Genomic DNA, 15544 nt, shown 5'->3' with positions numbered 1-15544 from the left:
TAACATTACACAATCACTTTTCCTACAATATAACCCTTATAAAATCTTATATATATATATATATATATATAGGGAAAAACTAATATTATGTTGTAGGAAAGTTCTTAGGTCATGTTATAGAGACATGAGATTGTGGGGTCACTATTTTTAAAATAAAAGAAAAGTAAAAGAATTGATGGGCCCACTTTTATGTTTGTGTAGAAAGATTGCCTGTGTCATGTAAAAGAAGGAAAACATTACCCATATATATATATATTCATCGTTAATTGCACAATAAATCTTTTGGGAGTTTATTAAATATAATTAGCAACCAACAAATTCTTTTTCAACTCACAACATTATCAAAGTAGTATTCAATTTACAATTGAACATACCCTCTTGCACAATGTCCTTATTTGTTAAAGAGGAATGCTATAGGAGTGTCAAAATGCATTGAACCTAAGGGATTAACCCGGATAACTTACAAAATATGTGAACTCACCAAAATTAAAGAATTTTTTTTTTTGTTTTTTTGTTTGTTTTATGTGGTGTAGCCTGACACAAACAAATTTAAAGTAACCTGGGCTCACCCATACGTTCAAAATTGTCAAAAATGACCATTATATTTACTGTATTTCCTTTTTTTTTATTGTTACCTAATGTTATGTATAAAATAAATGCTTATTTATTTAAATTAAAAATTAATTTTAAATCTTTAAGAAAAATAATTAATAAATTATTAAAACTTAATTATATAAATTATTTGAAATTGTTATTTTTTTTACCCAATTTATATAAATAAATAAATAAATGTGAACCAATAAATTTATCTGAATAGTCTACTGTCTCCGAAGAAAAATAGATTCTTGTCGTAAAGGATGACAAAACTTTAAAATAGAAAGAGAATATGCCTTCAAGTTTTTTAAACTTATTCCTAAAATAAAATTTATTAAATAAGTTTTTAATATTTTTATTCAGTGAAGTAATTTAAAAATGGTTTTATGATTTTTTTTTTTTAAAAAGAATATTGGGGATGGAAGTGTATGGGGATTGGGAGTATATTGGATGGAATAAACGTAGGCTTGAGTTTGGAAAATTTCAAACCATCAAAATTATAGTACACTACTCACCGTTACTCACACCACCCTCATAATTTCACATCGTCAATACATAACAGGCTATAAGATTAAAATTAAGTCCATAATTTTTATTGAGAACTATTTTATTCTAAAATTTATAACTTTGTAATATAAAAAGTGTAAAGTACGGGGGCTCCATTTAATCTCTTAAAAAGACGTTTGACACTTGATCTTTCTGAAATTCAAAATAGACAAAAGATTAATTGAATCTATTTTGAATTTCAGATGAACCACAAGTTGACTTTTTTGTCCTAGAGAGTTAAAATAGGTCTCGTAATTTTTGTTAAGAATCCAAAAGATACTTTACTCATAAAAATGAGTATGAAAAGTGAAAAATCACTGTGTTTCAATTTTCTTGAAATCAAAACGAATGTGTTTTTTTGTAAAAGTGTTTGTCATTTTAAATGACACATTTTTATTTCATTTTTAATGAAACTATGTCGTTTTGGTGTGTTTTTATATTCTCTCTCCTTCACTTTCTTTTTTTCTTCTTGATTTAAAAAATATATTAAAAACACATCAAAACAACATAATTTCATTAAAAACAACACAAAATTATATAATTTAAAATGACAAATATTTGTTAACCAAAAAAAAAAAATGACAAATATTTTCCTCCTAAAGTTTTATGGACTCTTATTAAGGACTTGACATGAATAGACAATTACCATATTGTAGACCACAAATGCTGCGGCCCAACCCAATACATTGTTAAGAAAGCAATTGAGAATTCATTCGCACCCAACAAAATGATACAGGCCCCCCCTTATATACTAAACGCCATACGTTATTCGCAATTGTTTGCGTGAGGATGTTGTAATGGCTAAATGTCAATAACGTCCATTTAATGATAGCAATATTTAAAAAAAATTAAAAAGAATAAATTATATAATAATTGAAATTTAATATTTGAACCAAAAAAAAAAAAAGGTGCAAAGGTTGTTGAAGCGTAGAAGAGAACACAAGATAAGGATTAAAGATGCAGTGTTGGTGTTTGTTCGTCGGTCCAACGAGGCCTTGCAACCTTGTCATCTCAAAACACGCCACGCCGTTTAACAAGCCTGTTGTTCCCTCCGTCTCAGCCACGTCTCTCCCACGGCGGCCCCTCCCCGACGTCTCCACCACCCAACAAGCCGAGGAGTTAGGTCACACCCTCCTTGGCACTCTCCAATCCAATCCACTTCCAATTCCAAAACAACAACAACAACAACAAAAGCAAGAAGGCAGGGAAGCGCAGATTAGAGGGTCAGATGTACTTTGGGCGTTGCAGAGAGCAAGTGCTCATAAGAAGAAGAAGAATAAGCAGGAGCAACGGAGGGGATCATCCTCTGCGGTCAGTCGCATGGAAGAAAGTGCTGCGGACTACAGCAATGTTCGCCCACTTTGCATAAATAACCACTGGGGTGCTAAATTGGATGACTTGGAGAAACGTCTTTGCGAGCTTTCACATACCATTTGATTTTCAGTCTTGTTATTTTACATTACAACAGTTTTTTTTTTTCATTGTTAATATGAGAAATATGTTTTTTTTTCATTGTTAATATGAGAAATATGTTTTTTTTTTTTTTTTTTTTTAATTTTTGCTTTGGATTTTCTGTTAATTTTATATATAATGGCATATTTAAATTGCTTATTGATAAATTAACCGAAAATGACAGAATTTCGTAGTTTAATTTACATGCTTGCCTTATTGGTTATTGTTCTGTTATATTTGGGACATAATTTTAATTGTTAGGTTGATTCCACTGAACTGCTATGTTGATGTGTGTCTCTATATGGAACTAGAGTACGTGTTAACATTGGAATTTCCAAGCTAATCCATATTCCTTGTCTGTCTGTTTTATTCATGTTTTTCTCTGAGATCGGATTTCTTGTTATATTCTTGCCTTTAACAAAAAATGCACGCAGATTTGGAACATCTGTTGACAAATACATTTGGCAGTCATATATTTCTAAATAAATCATTTGATCAGTTCGCCATAAAATCCTGAAATTGACTCAGTCCTTCATTTGATCAGTTCAGAAATAAAATATGCATATAACACAGCAAAGTAAAGCCATTCAGCTGGTATTATGTTGTTTGACATCTTGAAATTCTTGCAGCTCTACATGGTTGAATTTCAAATTAGCTTGATAGGCTTGCAGGATGCTGCAGTTAGTTAAACAAACAAACTTGTATTTCCATTGTAGAGCTGCCGTAGCCGATCAGTGTTTCAGTAGCAGAGGTAATGGGCACTACTCTATGCACTCATTGCCTTAGTTGTGCATCATTTTACCTGCACAATGCTTAGTTCCATAGCATAAAATTATTCATGTTCATTTCATCATTTTAAGCTAATTCTTGTTGATCCATTAGAATTCTCGGCGTGCCTCTGGTTTGTAGTCTTGTGCATGACGAGTTTTAACTGTCTCCCTTACTAATTTGATAGTTTTAGTTAGGAACGAGATGAAATGGCTTCACGGTTTATTTGTTTTTGGCTTCACGGATTTAATACTTATGTAATTGTCATCAAGAACAAGGACACGAAATGAACCGTACGTCCTCACCTAGTCACCTGTGGATTACTGAGTACGCGGGGGATAACATGATCTCAAAATAAATAAACCCCATTTTTCAACTTTAAAAACAAAACCATTTGATCAGGTGTTGTCCAATATCATTCTGTCACAACCTTTGATGACTGACAATCCATAAATTTTAATATTGAAACAGAGCAAATTATAACACAACAAATTACATGACATTGAAAACAATTCTATCTCAAAAAAGATAATCAATTCTTTTTTGAGAATTGTGAAGTTTATTTTTTTTTCAGAAGAAACATATTGCTTGTTATTTGTTAAGTAACAATTGAAGAACATCTGCCACTAAAGGTCATAACTTCACAGCTCGTCCTTCTCATCATTTTCTCCTTTGGTATTCTGAACATCACGTGTACAAACCCTTGCTTCCTTATAAATTCTGCCTGGTCTGCAAAAGTAACCTTTGTTTGGTGCACAGTGACTATCTTGCGAGCATATACACAACCCTTCCAATGCACACCCGTCCTTCAATATTGTCAACCCTTCTTTAAGTCCAAGCACTTGGTCCGTCCACTGACTGGAGAAAAGTCCTCGTGGATCATACACCTCTTTAACCTTCAAAAATTTGTCTGCATTTTGATATTTCTGGATTGCTTCCAGAAACCCTATGTTTCTATTTTTTCCCCAGTGGGGTAACCCTCCATATTTGAACAATCCAATTTGTTCTATCTCTTCAAGTATGTCTTCAAAAAGCCTAGGAGCCAATGGGTCTTTACTGCGATAGTATGAGATGTCAAAATCCACAGCATCTTCTTGTTTTCCAAGGTATGCTTTGGAAGCCGTAACATAGCGCATAAGGATTCCATCATATAGTTCTAAGCCACACAGTGCCTCTGGCTCCAACTCCACAAGCTTTTGCACATCTTCAATGAAGTTCTTTACTACAGACAAGGGAATGCTAAATGCAGTTTGATGAAAGAATTCTCCCTTGATTCTTGAGTCCCATGGACATGCTGTGATCTTTGCATCATTTAAACTGTCCAAGCATGTCCCCGATGACTGCATGCGGTTGTTAAATCCAACAATAGGGTATCCAAGAAAGAATCCTATCATTTGTCAACGAAGTTAATATTTTTATATTAGAAATCGAAAGTTTTCTTATTTCAAAGTCAAAATTTACCCTTTTGTTTTACAGACAAAGAGAACAAATAAACTAGTAAAATGATTTTACAATGCGTAAAAAAAATAAAAAAATGAGTACCATCGTTAGTCAATCCGTAACCAGTGCCTGCCAGTGTCGCTGTTATCAACCTTGCACCAATGCACTTTCCATTAGCATCGTGTGTTGCTTCTTGAAGCTCCTCTAATATAAGAAAATATAGAAAGTTAAACTATTTAAAACAGAGTGATTTTCTACTCTACTATCTACAAATTTAACTTTAAGAAAACTTTGTAACTTCAATGAGTGGTCTTATTTGCGCATGGTATTATAGAATAAAGCAGATGACAATACAAGTTAAATTAAACGATATCTATAGATGGTTGTCCTTTTTTGGGAGGGGTTGATATTCCATTTTCAATATGTAAAGGAAGCTAACCAACCTGTGGCTCTTACAACTGCCAATTCGGCCGAGAGTGTAGTGCGAAATGGGATGAAATCATATAAGCCATTGCCAGATTTATTTAGGGAGACACGGTCATCAATTCTATACACGGCCTTTTTTTGACTTGGGTACCATGTTACATCAGCAAACTCATGCTTTCTTCCAAAAGTAATCAATTCATCTCCTAAATCTGAATCATTTTTCTTCAAATATGTAAGAGATCGCTTGAAGAGTGGTTCTAATTTCAGGGTAACCTGTCAAAAAATGATAACCAAACATATCAATTAGACTTTAATAAGGCAGCTGTCGTTGATCGGTAGTGGGCTGCAGGACAATGTTAGGGATTTGAATATTGACGTTACAATTTTATAAGGTAGCGTTTGGTTCGGGCCTTCTGGAGATTATCCCAGCAAAGTGTATATGGATATCTCATTTCTCCACGTTTGGTTGAGGGATAAGCTGAAATTTGTCCATCAAAGTAGCTTCCCTAACAATCGACATCCGCGTGTAAAAATTAGAGTTTTGCACTGTTGAAGAAGCCCTTTTGGATGGTGGTATTGTTGTGAATACCGGACAACTCTTTTTTGGGATGAAAAATATGACAAATTTACCCTCCTTGCAAGCAGAATCTGAGGATGTTTGTCAGCTTCTTAAAAGGAAGCAAACGAGACATCGAAGAAATTGTATATTTATGGAAGCAAAGGAGAACAGAGATGTGGCCTTATGTTTATTCACTTTGTGAAATGAGATCTTCATTGAGGGAGCTAAGACAGAACCACTTGGATGGTTACTGTTTTCAACTTGAGGAATGATTTGAGGCAAGCATTGCAGTCAAGGGACCCAATCATGTTTGTGAACAACTTAATAATCTTCAAGTGAATATGCTGACAGCCTTTGATTATTCAGACACACTTTCTTGATTCAAGTTCTGGGTTGTAATAAGGAAGACAAGACACGAAGGTTGCAATAAAACCAAGATGTTTTTATAAGGATAATTTTGTAATTTGATTAACTTTTTTCATCAATATTTTATCTTCAACCAAACACACATTACAGAAATTTCATTCAATTTTCTTGATAAAATTTTGCCCAATCAAACAACTTTTTTAAAACTTTCCTATCTAACTCACTTTCCCTGCAGATCCCTAGTATTTACATTTCCCTAGTATTAAAAAATTTCACCTCAACCAAACACTACCTAAAGGATTTTACATGCCATCACTCTCGATCTGGAATTATAAAAATATTTTCTTCTATCAAAACAAAATTAGACTAGCAAACTGGCCCTTGTCTTTTATTTTCTTTTTTTGTGGTGAATAATCCTTGTCTTTATTTATGTTGCATTAATTAAATATACAACTACAATATTATTTTGGTAGAGTGTGGTGAATAATCCTTGTCTTTATTTATGTTGCATTAATTCAAGACACAATTACAATATTATTTTGGTAGAGTGTGTGGGTGTGGGTGGTGAATAATCCTTGTCTTTATTTATGTTGCATTAATTCAAAATACAGTTACAATATTATTTTGGCAGAGTGTGTGTGTGTGGGTGGTGAATAATCCTTGTCTTTATATATGTTGCATTAATTCAAGATACAATTACAATATTATTTTGGTAGATTGATATCTACGTGTGTGTGGGGTGAATAATCCTTGTCTTTTTTCATGTTGTATTCATTCAAGATACAATTACATAATCAATTTTAAGCTCTCTACTAACCCATAACACAATTAGCTTGAAAGATCTAGAATGTATATTTTAATGGAACGTTATTTTATACCAAGATTATATGCTATTCCTTAAATTATATTGCATGATTGTGTTGTGTTATGTGATTTGTCTAACAATCTCGACCTTTTTGTGCTTAATACCAGAGATAGAGAAGGTGTGGAGAATATAAAATACCTGAGAAATAACTCCAAGAACACCTAAGGAAACTCTGGCTGCATTAAGATCTTCGTCAGATTCGTTAAGATCCCGAACCTTAGCATAACCATCTTCAGGTCCTGCGGGGCTAACAATTCGAAGCTCCACAACATACTCGTGAACAGCACTTCCCTTGCCCCACAATGTACTTCCATGAGCACCTGTGGCCATAAGGCCACCAATGGTTATACCCCACCAATAAGGTGTATATGGCAACGCAAATCCAGCCTTAGCAGCTTCACTGATGAACTGCCTCAGTGTTACACCACTCTCCACCGTCATAGTCATTGCTGCCGCATCAGTTTTCAATATCTGGTTGAGATTTTTGGTGCTTATCAGCAACCCGTTTTGGCCATCAGGGCAAACAAGCTTAGGGATGCTGTGAGAGAAGCGTGTTGCAGCTTTCATTTTTGTGTTGTTTTTAGAAGCTGATGCAACCATGGATATGAGCTCTTCCTCTGTGGTTGGGTACATAACCTCACCAGCCTGGCAAATACTTCGGTCAGGAAAGACTCCATACGTGTTCGTGATAGTGCAGTTTGTATTCTTAGAAGAACAGTTAATCGGATCCTCGGGAGGAGTTGAAATCACACGATAGATGAAGAGGAAGATGAGAGTGGATTTGAATACTACTTGTTCTCTCATCTTTTTAGAGCATAGCATTCTCATATTTGACTTTTTGTTTTTAATCTCCTCGAGTCTTGAAGTAATTGTGCTGCTATTTATAGAGGGAGAGGGATATGGTCGACCTTGGTGGCTTGATGAAAAAAGATTTGACTAAGAACGGATGCGCATATAGCCATTGGCTAAGATCATGATTAAATGAATGCCTATAACATTAGTTTTACAACAAGTATACGCAAAAGACAATAAGACTCAACGTCCGCACGTTATCTTTTTTTACTAAATAAATATTGCTTGTTTAATTAATAAAAACCACTTGTACTAAGATACAATCCTTACAGCAAATTAAGTCCTCGGTCAAATATATAAAATTATGGATTAATTAAATACCATTAAATTTGATATTTAATTAATAGGAATTGGTGTGAAGGGAGCCCGCATTACTCATTTTATATCTCATAGACAGGAATAATAGTTTTTTGGTCAAAGGTGAAAATTTCATACTTACCCACGGTCATCCAGAACAACTACACGAAATAAACAACACATGTCACATGTGGACTACTTAGTTCAAGGAGATAACGTAATCCCATTTGATTGGGTGTTGTACAATCTCTTTCTTTCACAACCTTTGACTATTGACAATCCATAAATTTTAATAGGAAAATAGGAGTCTCATGTTGTAGAAGACTACTATCTTATGTCATAGACACTTCGATAAATGTGCTACTATTTTCTTTTCTTTTCTTTTTCTTTTTTTTAGTGGTGGGTCCCATCATTTTGTGTCTTAGCATGAGATATGTTCTCTCCTCCAACATGAGAGTAGACAAACCCATTTTAATATTAAGACTAGGCTGTTGATGAATCTATCTAAATCGATTCAAGATCGAATTAAAAATTTGATAATTGAATTAATCAATAACTTAAAAATCAAAAATAAAATAATTTTTTTTGTAAATTTTAATTGGATTGGATCAGTTTTCAATTTGGTTAGTGAAAATCAATCCAATCTAAAATGATCTAATATATTAATTTTTCTCTACTTACTTGGATTTTTCTCTAGTATAGCAAAAAAATTCTAAATCCAAGACCCATTAAACTATCAGCTAAACCTAAGAAAAAAACTTAGCTACACCCTATCAGCAAAATTTCGTCAATGTAGAGCTTTATATTTTATTGCCAAAAAAAATTAGATTATCCTTTACTGATACATATAAAAAGTATGTTATTTGCACAATATTCATCAAACAAATTTTAGATTTAAAAAAAAAAATCAAAAACCGATCTAATCCAAACCCAAAAAAATTGAATTGGATTGGATCGAATTTGAAAAAAATCCAAACCGAAGGAATTACATCAGATAATTTTTTCTTCCAAAATCGATTCTATTCAGACCCGAACACCCCTAATTGAAATAGTGAAAAAAAATTAAATTAATGAGATTATACGAAATCTGAATTGTGGACATAGAATTCAAGAAATTTCCGCCGAGCGATTTAGAGCCCGTTTGTTTGCACTTTTGAAAAAAGTAACTTTTATCTCTTCCATATTTTAGAAGTCCTTTTTACAAAAGTTAAAGCTATTTATATTTTTATAAAAATATTTAGATTTTGAAAAAAAAATTTGACTTTTGACTTTTGTTTTTTTTAGAAGTTAAAATTTTTAGCTTCAGAAAAAAAATAAGTTTTTGACTTTTTTTGTGACTTCTGCTTTTTTTAAAAGTAGACATCCAAACGGACTAAAAATGAAAATTGCTTTTTTTATAAAAAAAAAGCAACTTCTGAAAAAAAACTCATCCAAACGTGTCCTTAGACAGTTATGCAAAAAGGAAGGACAGGGCTTCCTCAACAGTCCATTCCATTTTTTGTTCACAAATATTATGGGGCAAGCTGTGCAGCCATCGTTTTTAGTTATATAAATAAATTCAGACAAGTCATAGCTATAATTATTAACACCATTACCATTTTTCTATCATAAACTTACTAGTGTATTATCCGTGCGATGCACGGAGAAAAAAGATTAAAATATTTTTCGTCCGTCGTGGTTGGTTAATTACACTGCAAACCTTATACTTACAAAAATCTGTGTTACTATCTTGTTCTATATTTCAAGTGGAAAAATTACAACATTGACACAGAACTTTGCAAATATCAACCATAAACAAAAATCTGCTATCCTGAGTGATCAATATTATACAAATCAAATATAGTTATCTACTCGATGAGTTATGAAAATAAAAAAATACGTCATAGTAGACTATGTTAAAATGAGGATGGCTAAAAAAAAAGAAAAATGCATACAACTTATTGCTAATTATAACAGCCACCAATAAAATAAGAAGCTGCAAAGTTAAAAATCTAAGGGCATGTTTGGTGCATAGTATAGGATAAGACCTGATAGTATAAGACCTGATAGTATAAGGCCTGATTGTATAAGACCTGATTGAATTTTAATACTATCCAGCGTTTGGCACGGTATTGTATAAAATAATATATTGTATAAGATAATATCATCTAGTATTTGGTAATGCATTGTATAATACTATATATGATAAAAAATTAATAAAAATATCCTTTAATAAATAATTTATATAATTCTTCAAAAAATGTCATATGATATTAATTATTAGAAAATTTTATTGATCAGTGTGTCCAAAATATAAATTAATATTTATAAAAATAAAAATATTTAGTATTTTAAAAATTAATATATTGAAAAATAAATTTTTATTTTAATAGATTAATATTAAAATAATATATTATTTTTTGAGAATTACATTGGTCAACGATGTTAATACATCAATCTCTTATCAGGCCTTATCCCTCACCCTTAGGCCGGATTAAGTTATACATCGTTTTGATGTATTAAGGGATTATGCTGTATAAGCTTATACTATACGATGGTCACACCAAACAACTGAAAATGTCATAACGTATAGTATAAGCTTATACTATCATGCCTTATACGTCACACCAAACAGGCCCTAAAAGAGGGTAACTCATATCTTCTTCTTCCATCTAATATACTCACAAACCGTTCTTCTTCTTCTTAACCCTAATTTCATTGATGATGTTGATTTTATAGTAGATTGTTTGCTTTCACTGTTATAAAGCCTTAATCTTTTAATTTTCCACTATTATGCCTTTTTCACTTTTTTCTCATTGATAAGATTAATTATTTGCCTAGAAAATTTGTACTTGATCTATATACCGCTCCCAAAAAGTACACTCTTTCTTGTGATCCATATTTCGTAGTGGTTGTGGGAAATCATTGTATATATTAAAAAATTTACTTTTATATAATATATCATGCCAAAAGATACTTTTCTAGAACAATATCAACTCAATTGTGCAATTTATTTATTTTATAATATTCAAAAAATGAAAAGAATTATGGAGAAAATACTTGTAGAAGAAAAAACATATAGAGAAGAATGTCATACCTTCGTCCGAGGAAGTACAGAAGTACATATTTTAGTGATTCTAAAACATCTCGTCGACATTGCTCTACAACAGAGCTGCAAAAAAAAACAAAAAACAAAAAATATTACATGTTCATCTAATAGAAGAACAACTTGACAATAGCATAAATTCTTCCACCCTACAAAACGCATACATATAATAGTTAAAAAAAGCATATCACAATAGAATTGCAAATGGTAAGAGAAAAACTATTATATGTTCATCCAAAAGAATCATCTCCATGTTATCGTCGAAACCTTTATTCTGAAAATTAGGAACATTCCAAGTCCTAACCACCCTAACCTTAATCCTCCATCCCTCCTTAGATGGATTAAGATCCTTTATAAAATCATATTTCGAGTACATAAATAACGATATAATAATAGATAACGTAGAAGAATAGGTTGAGAAGATGAAGAAAGTAGTGGAGATGAAAAATATGAGCACAGACGATTTCCCAAAGAACAACTCCCCCATCCCATATGTCTTCTATTTATACACCATTAAATTTGGCTTGCACATTAAATATTTAAAAAAACTTTTCTGCTTCCACTAAGGTTCAATTTAAAAAAACTTTTCAGCTTCCAATAAGGTTCAATAAATTTTTGCAAAAACTTTTAATCTTCCAATGCAATTTTTAAAAACCTTTCATTTCATACAACAATTAATGATGATGGGTCATTAATCATCCATTTTGATTTTTTATTTTTTCATAAAAAGTCATTATTACGATTTTTTATTTTATTTTTTTTAAATGTTAATGCAAGTGTGAACACAAGTGTGAGCACACAGCTGAGCATGAATTAGAATTTGACACCTCAGCGTTTTAGAGGATTTCAAGTGTGAACATAAAGAGAGTTTGCTTTGGTTTAACTTTAGAATATATATAGATAGATAGATAAGTCAGGCCTACGTTATTAATACTAATCAGCGTTATGAACATCTAAGTCAAACTAAAAAAATCATTTGATGAAGCACGTTAAGATTATGCACCGGCATATATACAATGACTTATCTAAATTTTATTAAAATAATAAAAACACAATTGAGTGTAGCACATAAGAATTATAAATAATTCCAACAAATAGAGCAAATTATAACATAATAAATCCCATGACACTCAAAACAATTTTACCTCAAAAATATACTCACTTTTTTGACAATTGAGAATATTTTTGCTAAAAGAAATACTATAAAAAAAAAAAAGCAACAAAGAAGAACATCTGCCACAAAAGGTCATAACTTCACAGCTCGTTCTTCTCATCATTTTCTCCTTTGGTATTCTGAACATCAGGTGCACAAAGTACAAACCCTTGCTTCCTTATAAATTCTGCCTGGTCTGCAAAAGTAGCCTTTGTCGGGTGCACAGTGACTATCTTGTGAGCATATACACAACCCTTCCAATGCACACCCATCCTTCGATATTGTCAACCCTTCTTTAAGTCCAAGCACTTGGTCCGTCCACTGACTGGAGAAAAGTCCTCGTGGATCATACACCTCTTTAACCTTCAAAAATTTGTCTGCATTTTGATACTTCTGGATTGCTTCCACAAACCCTATGTTTCTGTTTTTTCCCCAGTGGGGTAACCCTCCATATTTGAACAATCCAATTTGTTCTATCTCTTCAAGTATGTCTTCAAAAAGCCTAGGAGCCAATGGGTCTTTACTGCGATAGTATGTGATGTCAAAATCCACAGCATCATCTTTTTTTCCAAGGTATGCTTTGGAAGCCGTAACATAGCGCATAAGGATTCCATTATATAGCTCTAAGCCACACAGTGCCTCTGGCTCCAACTCGACAAGCTTTTGCACATCTTCAATGAAGTTCTTTATCACAGACAAGGGAATGCTAAATGCAGTTTCATGAAAGAATTCTCCCTTGATTCTTGAGTCCCATGGACATGCTGTGATCTTTACGTCATTTAAACTATCCAAGCATGTTCCCGATGACTGCATGCGGTTGTTAAATCCAACGACAGGGTACCCAGAGAAGAGTCCTATTATATATTTGTCAACGTAGTTAATATTTTTATATTTTAAATTGAAAGTTTTCTTATTTGAAAGTCAAAATTTACCCTTTTGTTTAAATTATACATATTAAAGAGAACAAGGAAACTACTGATTTTAGAATGCGTAAAACAAATTACATATAAGTACCATTGTTATTCAATCCATAACCAGCGACTTCCAGTGTTGCGGTTGTCAATTTTGCACTAACGCACTTCCCATTAGCATCTTGTATTGCTTCTTGAAACTCCTCTACCGTAAGAAAATATAGAAAGTTAAACTATTTTAAACAGAACAATATTCCACTCTACTATAGAAACTTAACTTCAAGAAAACTTTCTAATTTTATTAAGAGATCCATCTTGTTTGCATATCATTTTGGTCGACCGTGTCTAAATTCAAAACCTTAACACATTAGATTTATCAGTTCTCTCACTTATATTGCCAATTAATATGACACTTCATGATATCCCAACGAATTAGTTCTATTTATAGATGGTTGTCCATTTCTATGACCTGAATGATTGTGCGAGCAGCATTTATTAATCCTCTTTTAATATGAATCGTGCCATTTAAAAAAAAATAAAAAAATCCTCTGTTTTTAATATGTAAAGGAAGTTAACCTGTAGATCTGCCAATTGCTAATTCGGCTGAGAGTGTAGTGCGAAATGGGATGAAATCATATAAGCCATTGCCAGATTTATTTAGGGAGACACGGTCATCAATTCTATACACGGCCTTTTTTTGACTTGGGTACCATGTTACATCAGCAAACTCATGCTTTCTTCCAAAATTAATCAATTCATCTCCTAAATCAGAATCATTTTTCTTCAAATAGGTAAGAGATCGCTTGAAGAGTGGTTCTAATTTCAGGGTAACCTGTCAAAAAATGATAACCAAACATATCAATTGGACCGTTAACCCAAGTTTTAAAGTTACTATCACTATATTTATTAATCATGTATCTAAAGAAACAATTCAACCCAAAAACTTAAGCTATTAGATGAGGCTACATTAATGATTTTATATACTGCCCCCTCACACGAGAGCTCACTGGGCTTGAAAGAAAGTAGGGGCGGTGAGGATTGAACCCGGTACACCGAAGCTCTATACCATGTAAACAACCAATTCAATCCAAAAACTTAAGCTATTGGACGAGACTACATTAATGATTTTATATATCTGAAGAATGTGTGAAATATAGAAAGCATTTAGTTTATGTTTAAAACCTATTGAAATTATGACCAACAAGATTTATTAAAAAAATGTTTCATATTAATTATAATCTATTTTTTCTTGATACCTAGAAATAGAAAAGGTATAAAGACAAATTACCTGAGAAATGACTCCAAGAACACCTAAAGAAACTCTGGCTGCATTAAGATCTTCGTCACATTCGTTAAGGTCCCGAACCTTAGCATAACCATCTTCAGGTCCTGCGGGGCTAACAATTCGAAGCTCCACAACATACTCATGAACTGCACTTCCCTTACCCCACAATGTACTTCCGTGAGCACCTGTAGCCATAAGGCCACCAATGGTTATACCCCACCAATATGGTGTATATGGCAACGCCAATCCAGCTTTAGCAGCCTCACTGATGATCTGCCTCAGTGTTATACCACTCTCCACTGTCATTGTCATTGCTTCCGCATCGATTTTTAATATCTGGTTGAGATTTTTGGTGCTTATCAGCAACCCATTTTGGCCATCAGGGCAAACAAGCTTAGGGATGCTGTGAGAGAAGCGTGTAGCAGCTTTCATTTTTATGTTGTTTTTAGAAGCTGATGCAACCATGGATATGAGCTCTTCCTCTGTGGTTGGGTACATAACCTCACCAGCCTGGCAAATACTTCGGTCAGGAAAGACCCCGTACGTGTTCGTGATAGTGCAGTTTGTATTATTTGAAGAACAGTTAATCGGATCCTCGGGAAGAGTTGAAATCACACTATAGATGAAGAGGAAGATGAGAGTGGATTTGAATACTACTTGTTCTCTCATCTTTTTAGAGCATAGCATTCTCATAGTTTACTCTCTCTTTTTCTTTGTCTTATTTTATCTCCTTGAACCCAGCATTATGCTATTTATAGAGTGAGAGCACTGAGAGGGATATGGACGTCGTTGGTGGCTTGAAGAAAATATCATTGACTATGAGCGAATTATGGCGTGGTCAGTGATGTACAGGCAATTTAATGCACGCACATCATCTCATATTATTTTTTTATTAAATTTTATTTGACGAATAAAATAACTACCACCGGACTCAATTATTATGGA

The 15544-nt window shown here is 32.9% G+C and overlaps 3 protein-coding genes across 3 annotated transcripts; 1 reads left to right on the top strand and 2 right to left on the bottom strand.

Annotated features, from left to right (window-relative positions):
* Positions 1–2025: 2025 nt before the first annotated feature.
* Positions 2026–7283, top strand: LOC133315281 (uncharacterized). Its single transcript, XM_061516875.1, has 2 exons — positions 2026–3343; positions 7124–7283. The coding sequence occupies exon 1, from the start codon at positions 2098–2100 to the stop codon at positions 2575–2577; it is 480 nt and encodes a 159-aa protein (XP_061372859.1). The 5' UTR covers positions 2026–2097; the 3' UTR covers positions 2578–3343; positions 7124–7283.
* On the bottom strand, positions 4002–7924 carry LOC133315296 (probable L-gulonolactone oxidase 6). Its single transcript, XM_061516894.1, has 4 exons — positions 7155–7924; positions 5244–5499; positions 4903–5004; positions 4002–4747 (listed from the first exon to the last, which is right to left on the bottom strand). Exons 1-4 carry the CDS (start codon positions 7842–7844, stop codon positions 4002–4004), a joined length of 1794 nt encoding a protein of 597 aa, XP_061372878.1. The 5' UTR covers positions 7845–7924.
* A 4626-nt stretch (positions 7925–12550) lies between these two features.
* LOC133315312 (probable L-gulonolactone oxidase 6) lies at positions 12551–15286 on the bottom strand. The gene is made up of 4 exons (XM_061516911.1): positions 14603–15286; positions 13891–14146; positions 13418–13519; positions 12551–13257 (listed from the first exon to the last, which is right to left on the bottom strand). Exons 1-4 carry the CDS (start codon positions 15284–15286, stop codon positions 12551–12553), a joined length of 1749 nt encoding a protein of 582 aa, XP_061372895.1.
* Between the last annotated feature and the right edge of the window lie 258 nt (positions 15287–15544).

This window comes from Gastrolobium bilobum, unplaced genomic scaffold (assembly GCF_033153095.1).
Source record: "Gastrolobium bilobum isolate Gb01-03AN ecotype WA unplaced genomic scaffold, APGP_CSIRO_Gbil_v1 utg1030, whole genome shotgun sequence".
Lineage (NCBI taxonomy): Eukaryota > Viridiplantae > Streptophyta > Magnoliopsida > Fabales > Fabaceae > Gastrolobium > Gastrolobium bilobum.
Note: the sequence above shows the minus strand (reverse complement) of the source record. Positions and strands in the feature narration are given on the sequence as shown.

What these genes read in the sequence shown, in the direction of transcription:
- LOC133315281 (XM_061516875.1), top strand. Translation starts at nt 2,098, where the DNA reads ATGCAGTGTTGGTGTTTGTTCGTCGGTCCAACGAGGCCTTGCAACCTT.
- LOC133315296 (XM_061516894.1), bottom strand. Translation starts at nt 7,844, where the DNA reads ATGAGAATGCTATGCTCTAAAAAGATGAGAGAACAAGTAGTATTCAAA. An exon ending in TTCTTGGAGTTATTTCTCAG is followed by an intron (nt 5,500 to 7,154) that starts GTATTTTATATT and finishes ATTTTTTGACAG; the next exon opens with GTTACCCTGAAATTAGAACC. An exon ending in GGCAGTTGTAAGAGCCACAG is followed by an intron (nt 5,005 to 5,243) that starts GTTGGTTAGCTT and finishes TTCTTATATTAG; the next exon opens with AGGAGCTTCAAGAAGCAACA.
- LOC133315312 (XM_061516911.1), bottom strand. Translation starts at nt 15,286, where the DNA reads ATGCTATGCTCTAAAAAGATGAGAGAACAAGTAGTATTCAAATCCACT. An exon ending in AGCAATTGGCAGATCTACAG is followed by an intron (nt 13,520 to 13,890) that starts GTTAACTTCCTT and finishes TTCTTACGGTAG; the next exon opens with AGGAGTTTCAAGAAGCAATA. An exon ending in TTATGGATTGAATAACAATG is followed by an intron (nt 13,258 to 13,417) that starts GTACTTATATGT and finishes AATATATAATAG; the next exon opens with GACTCTTCTCTGGGTACCCT.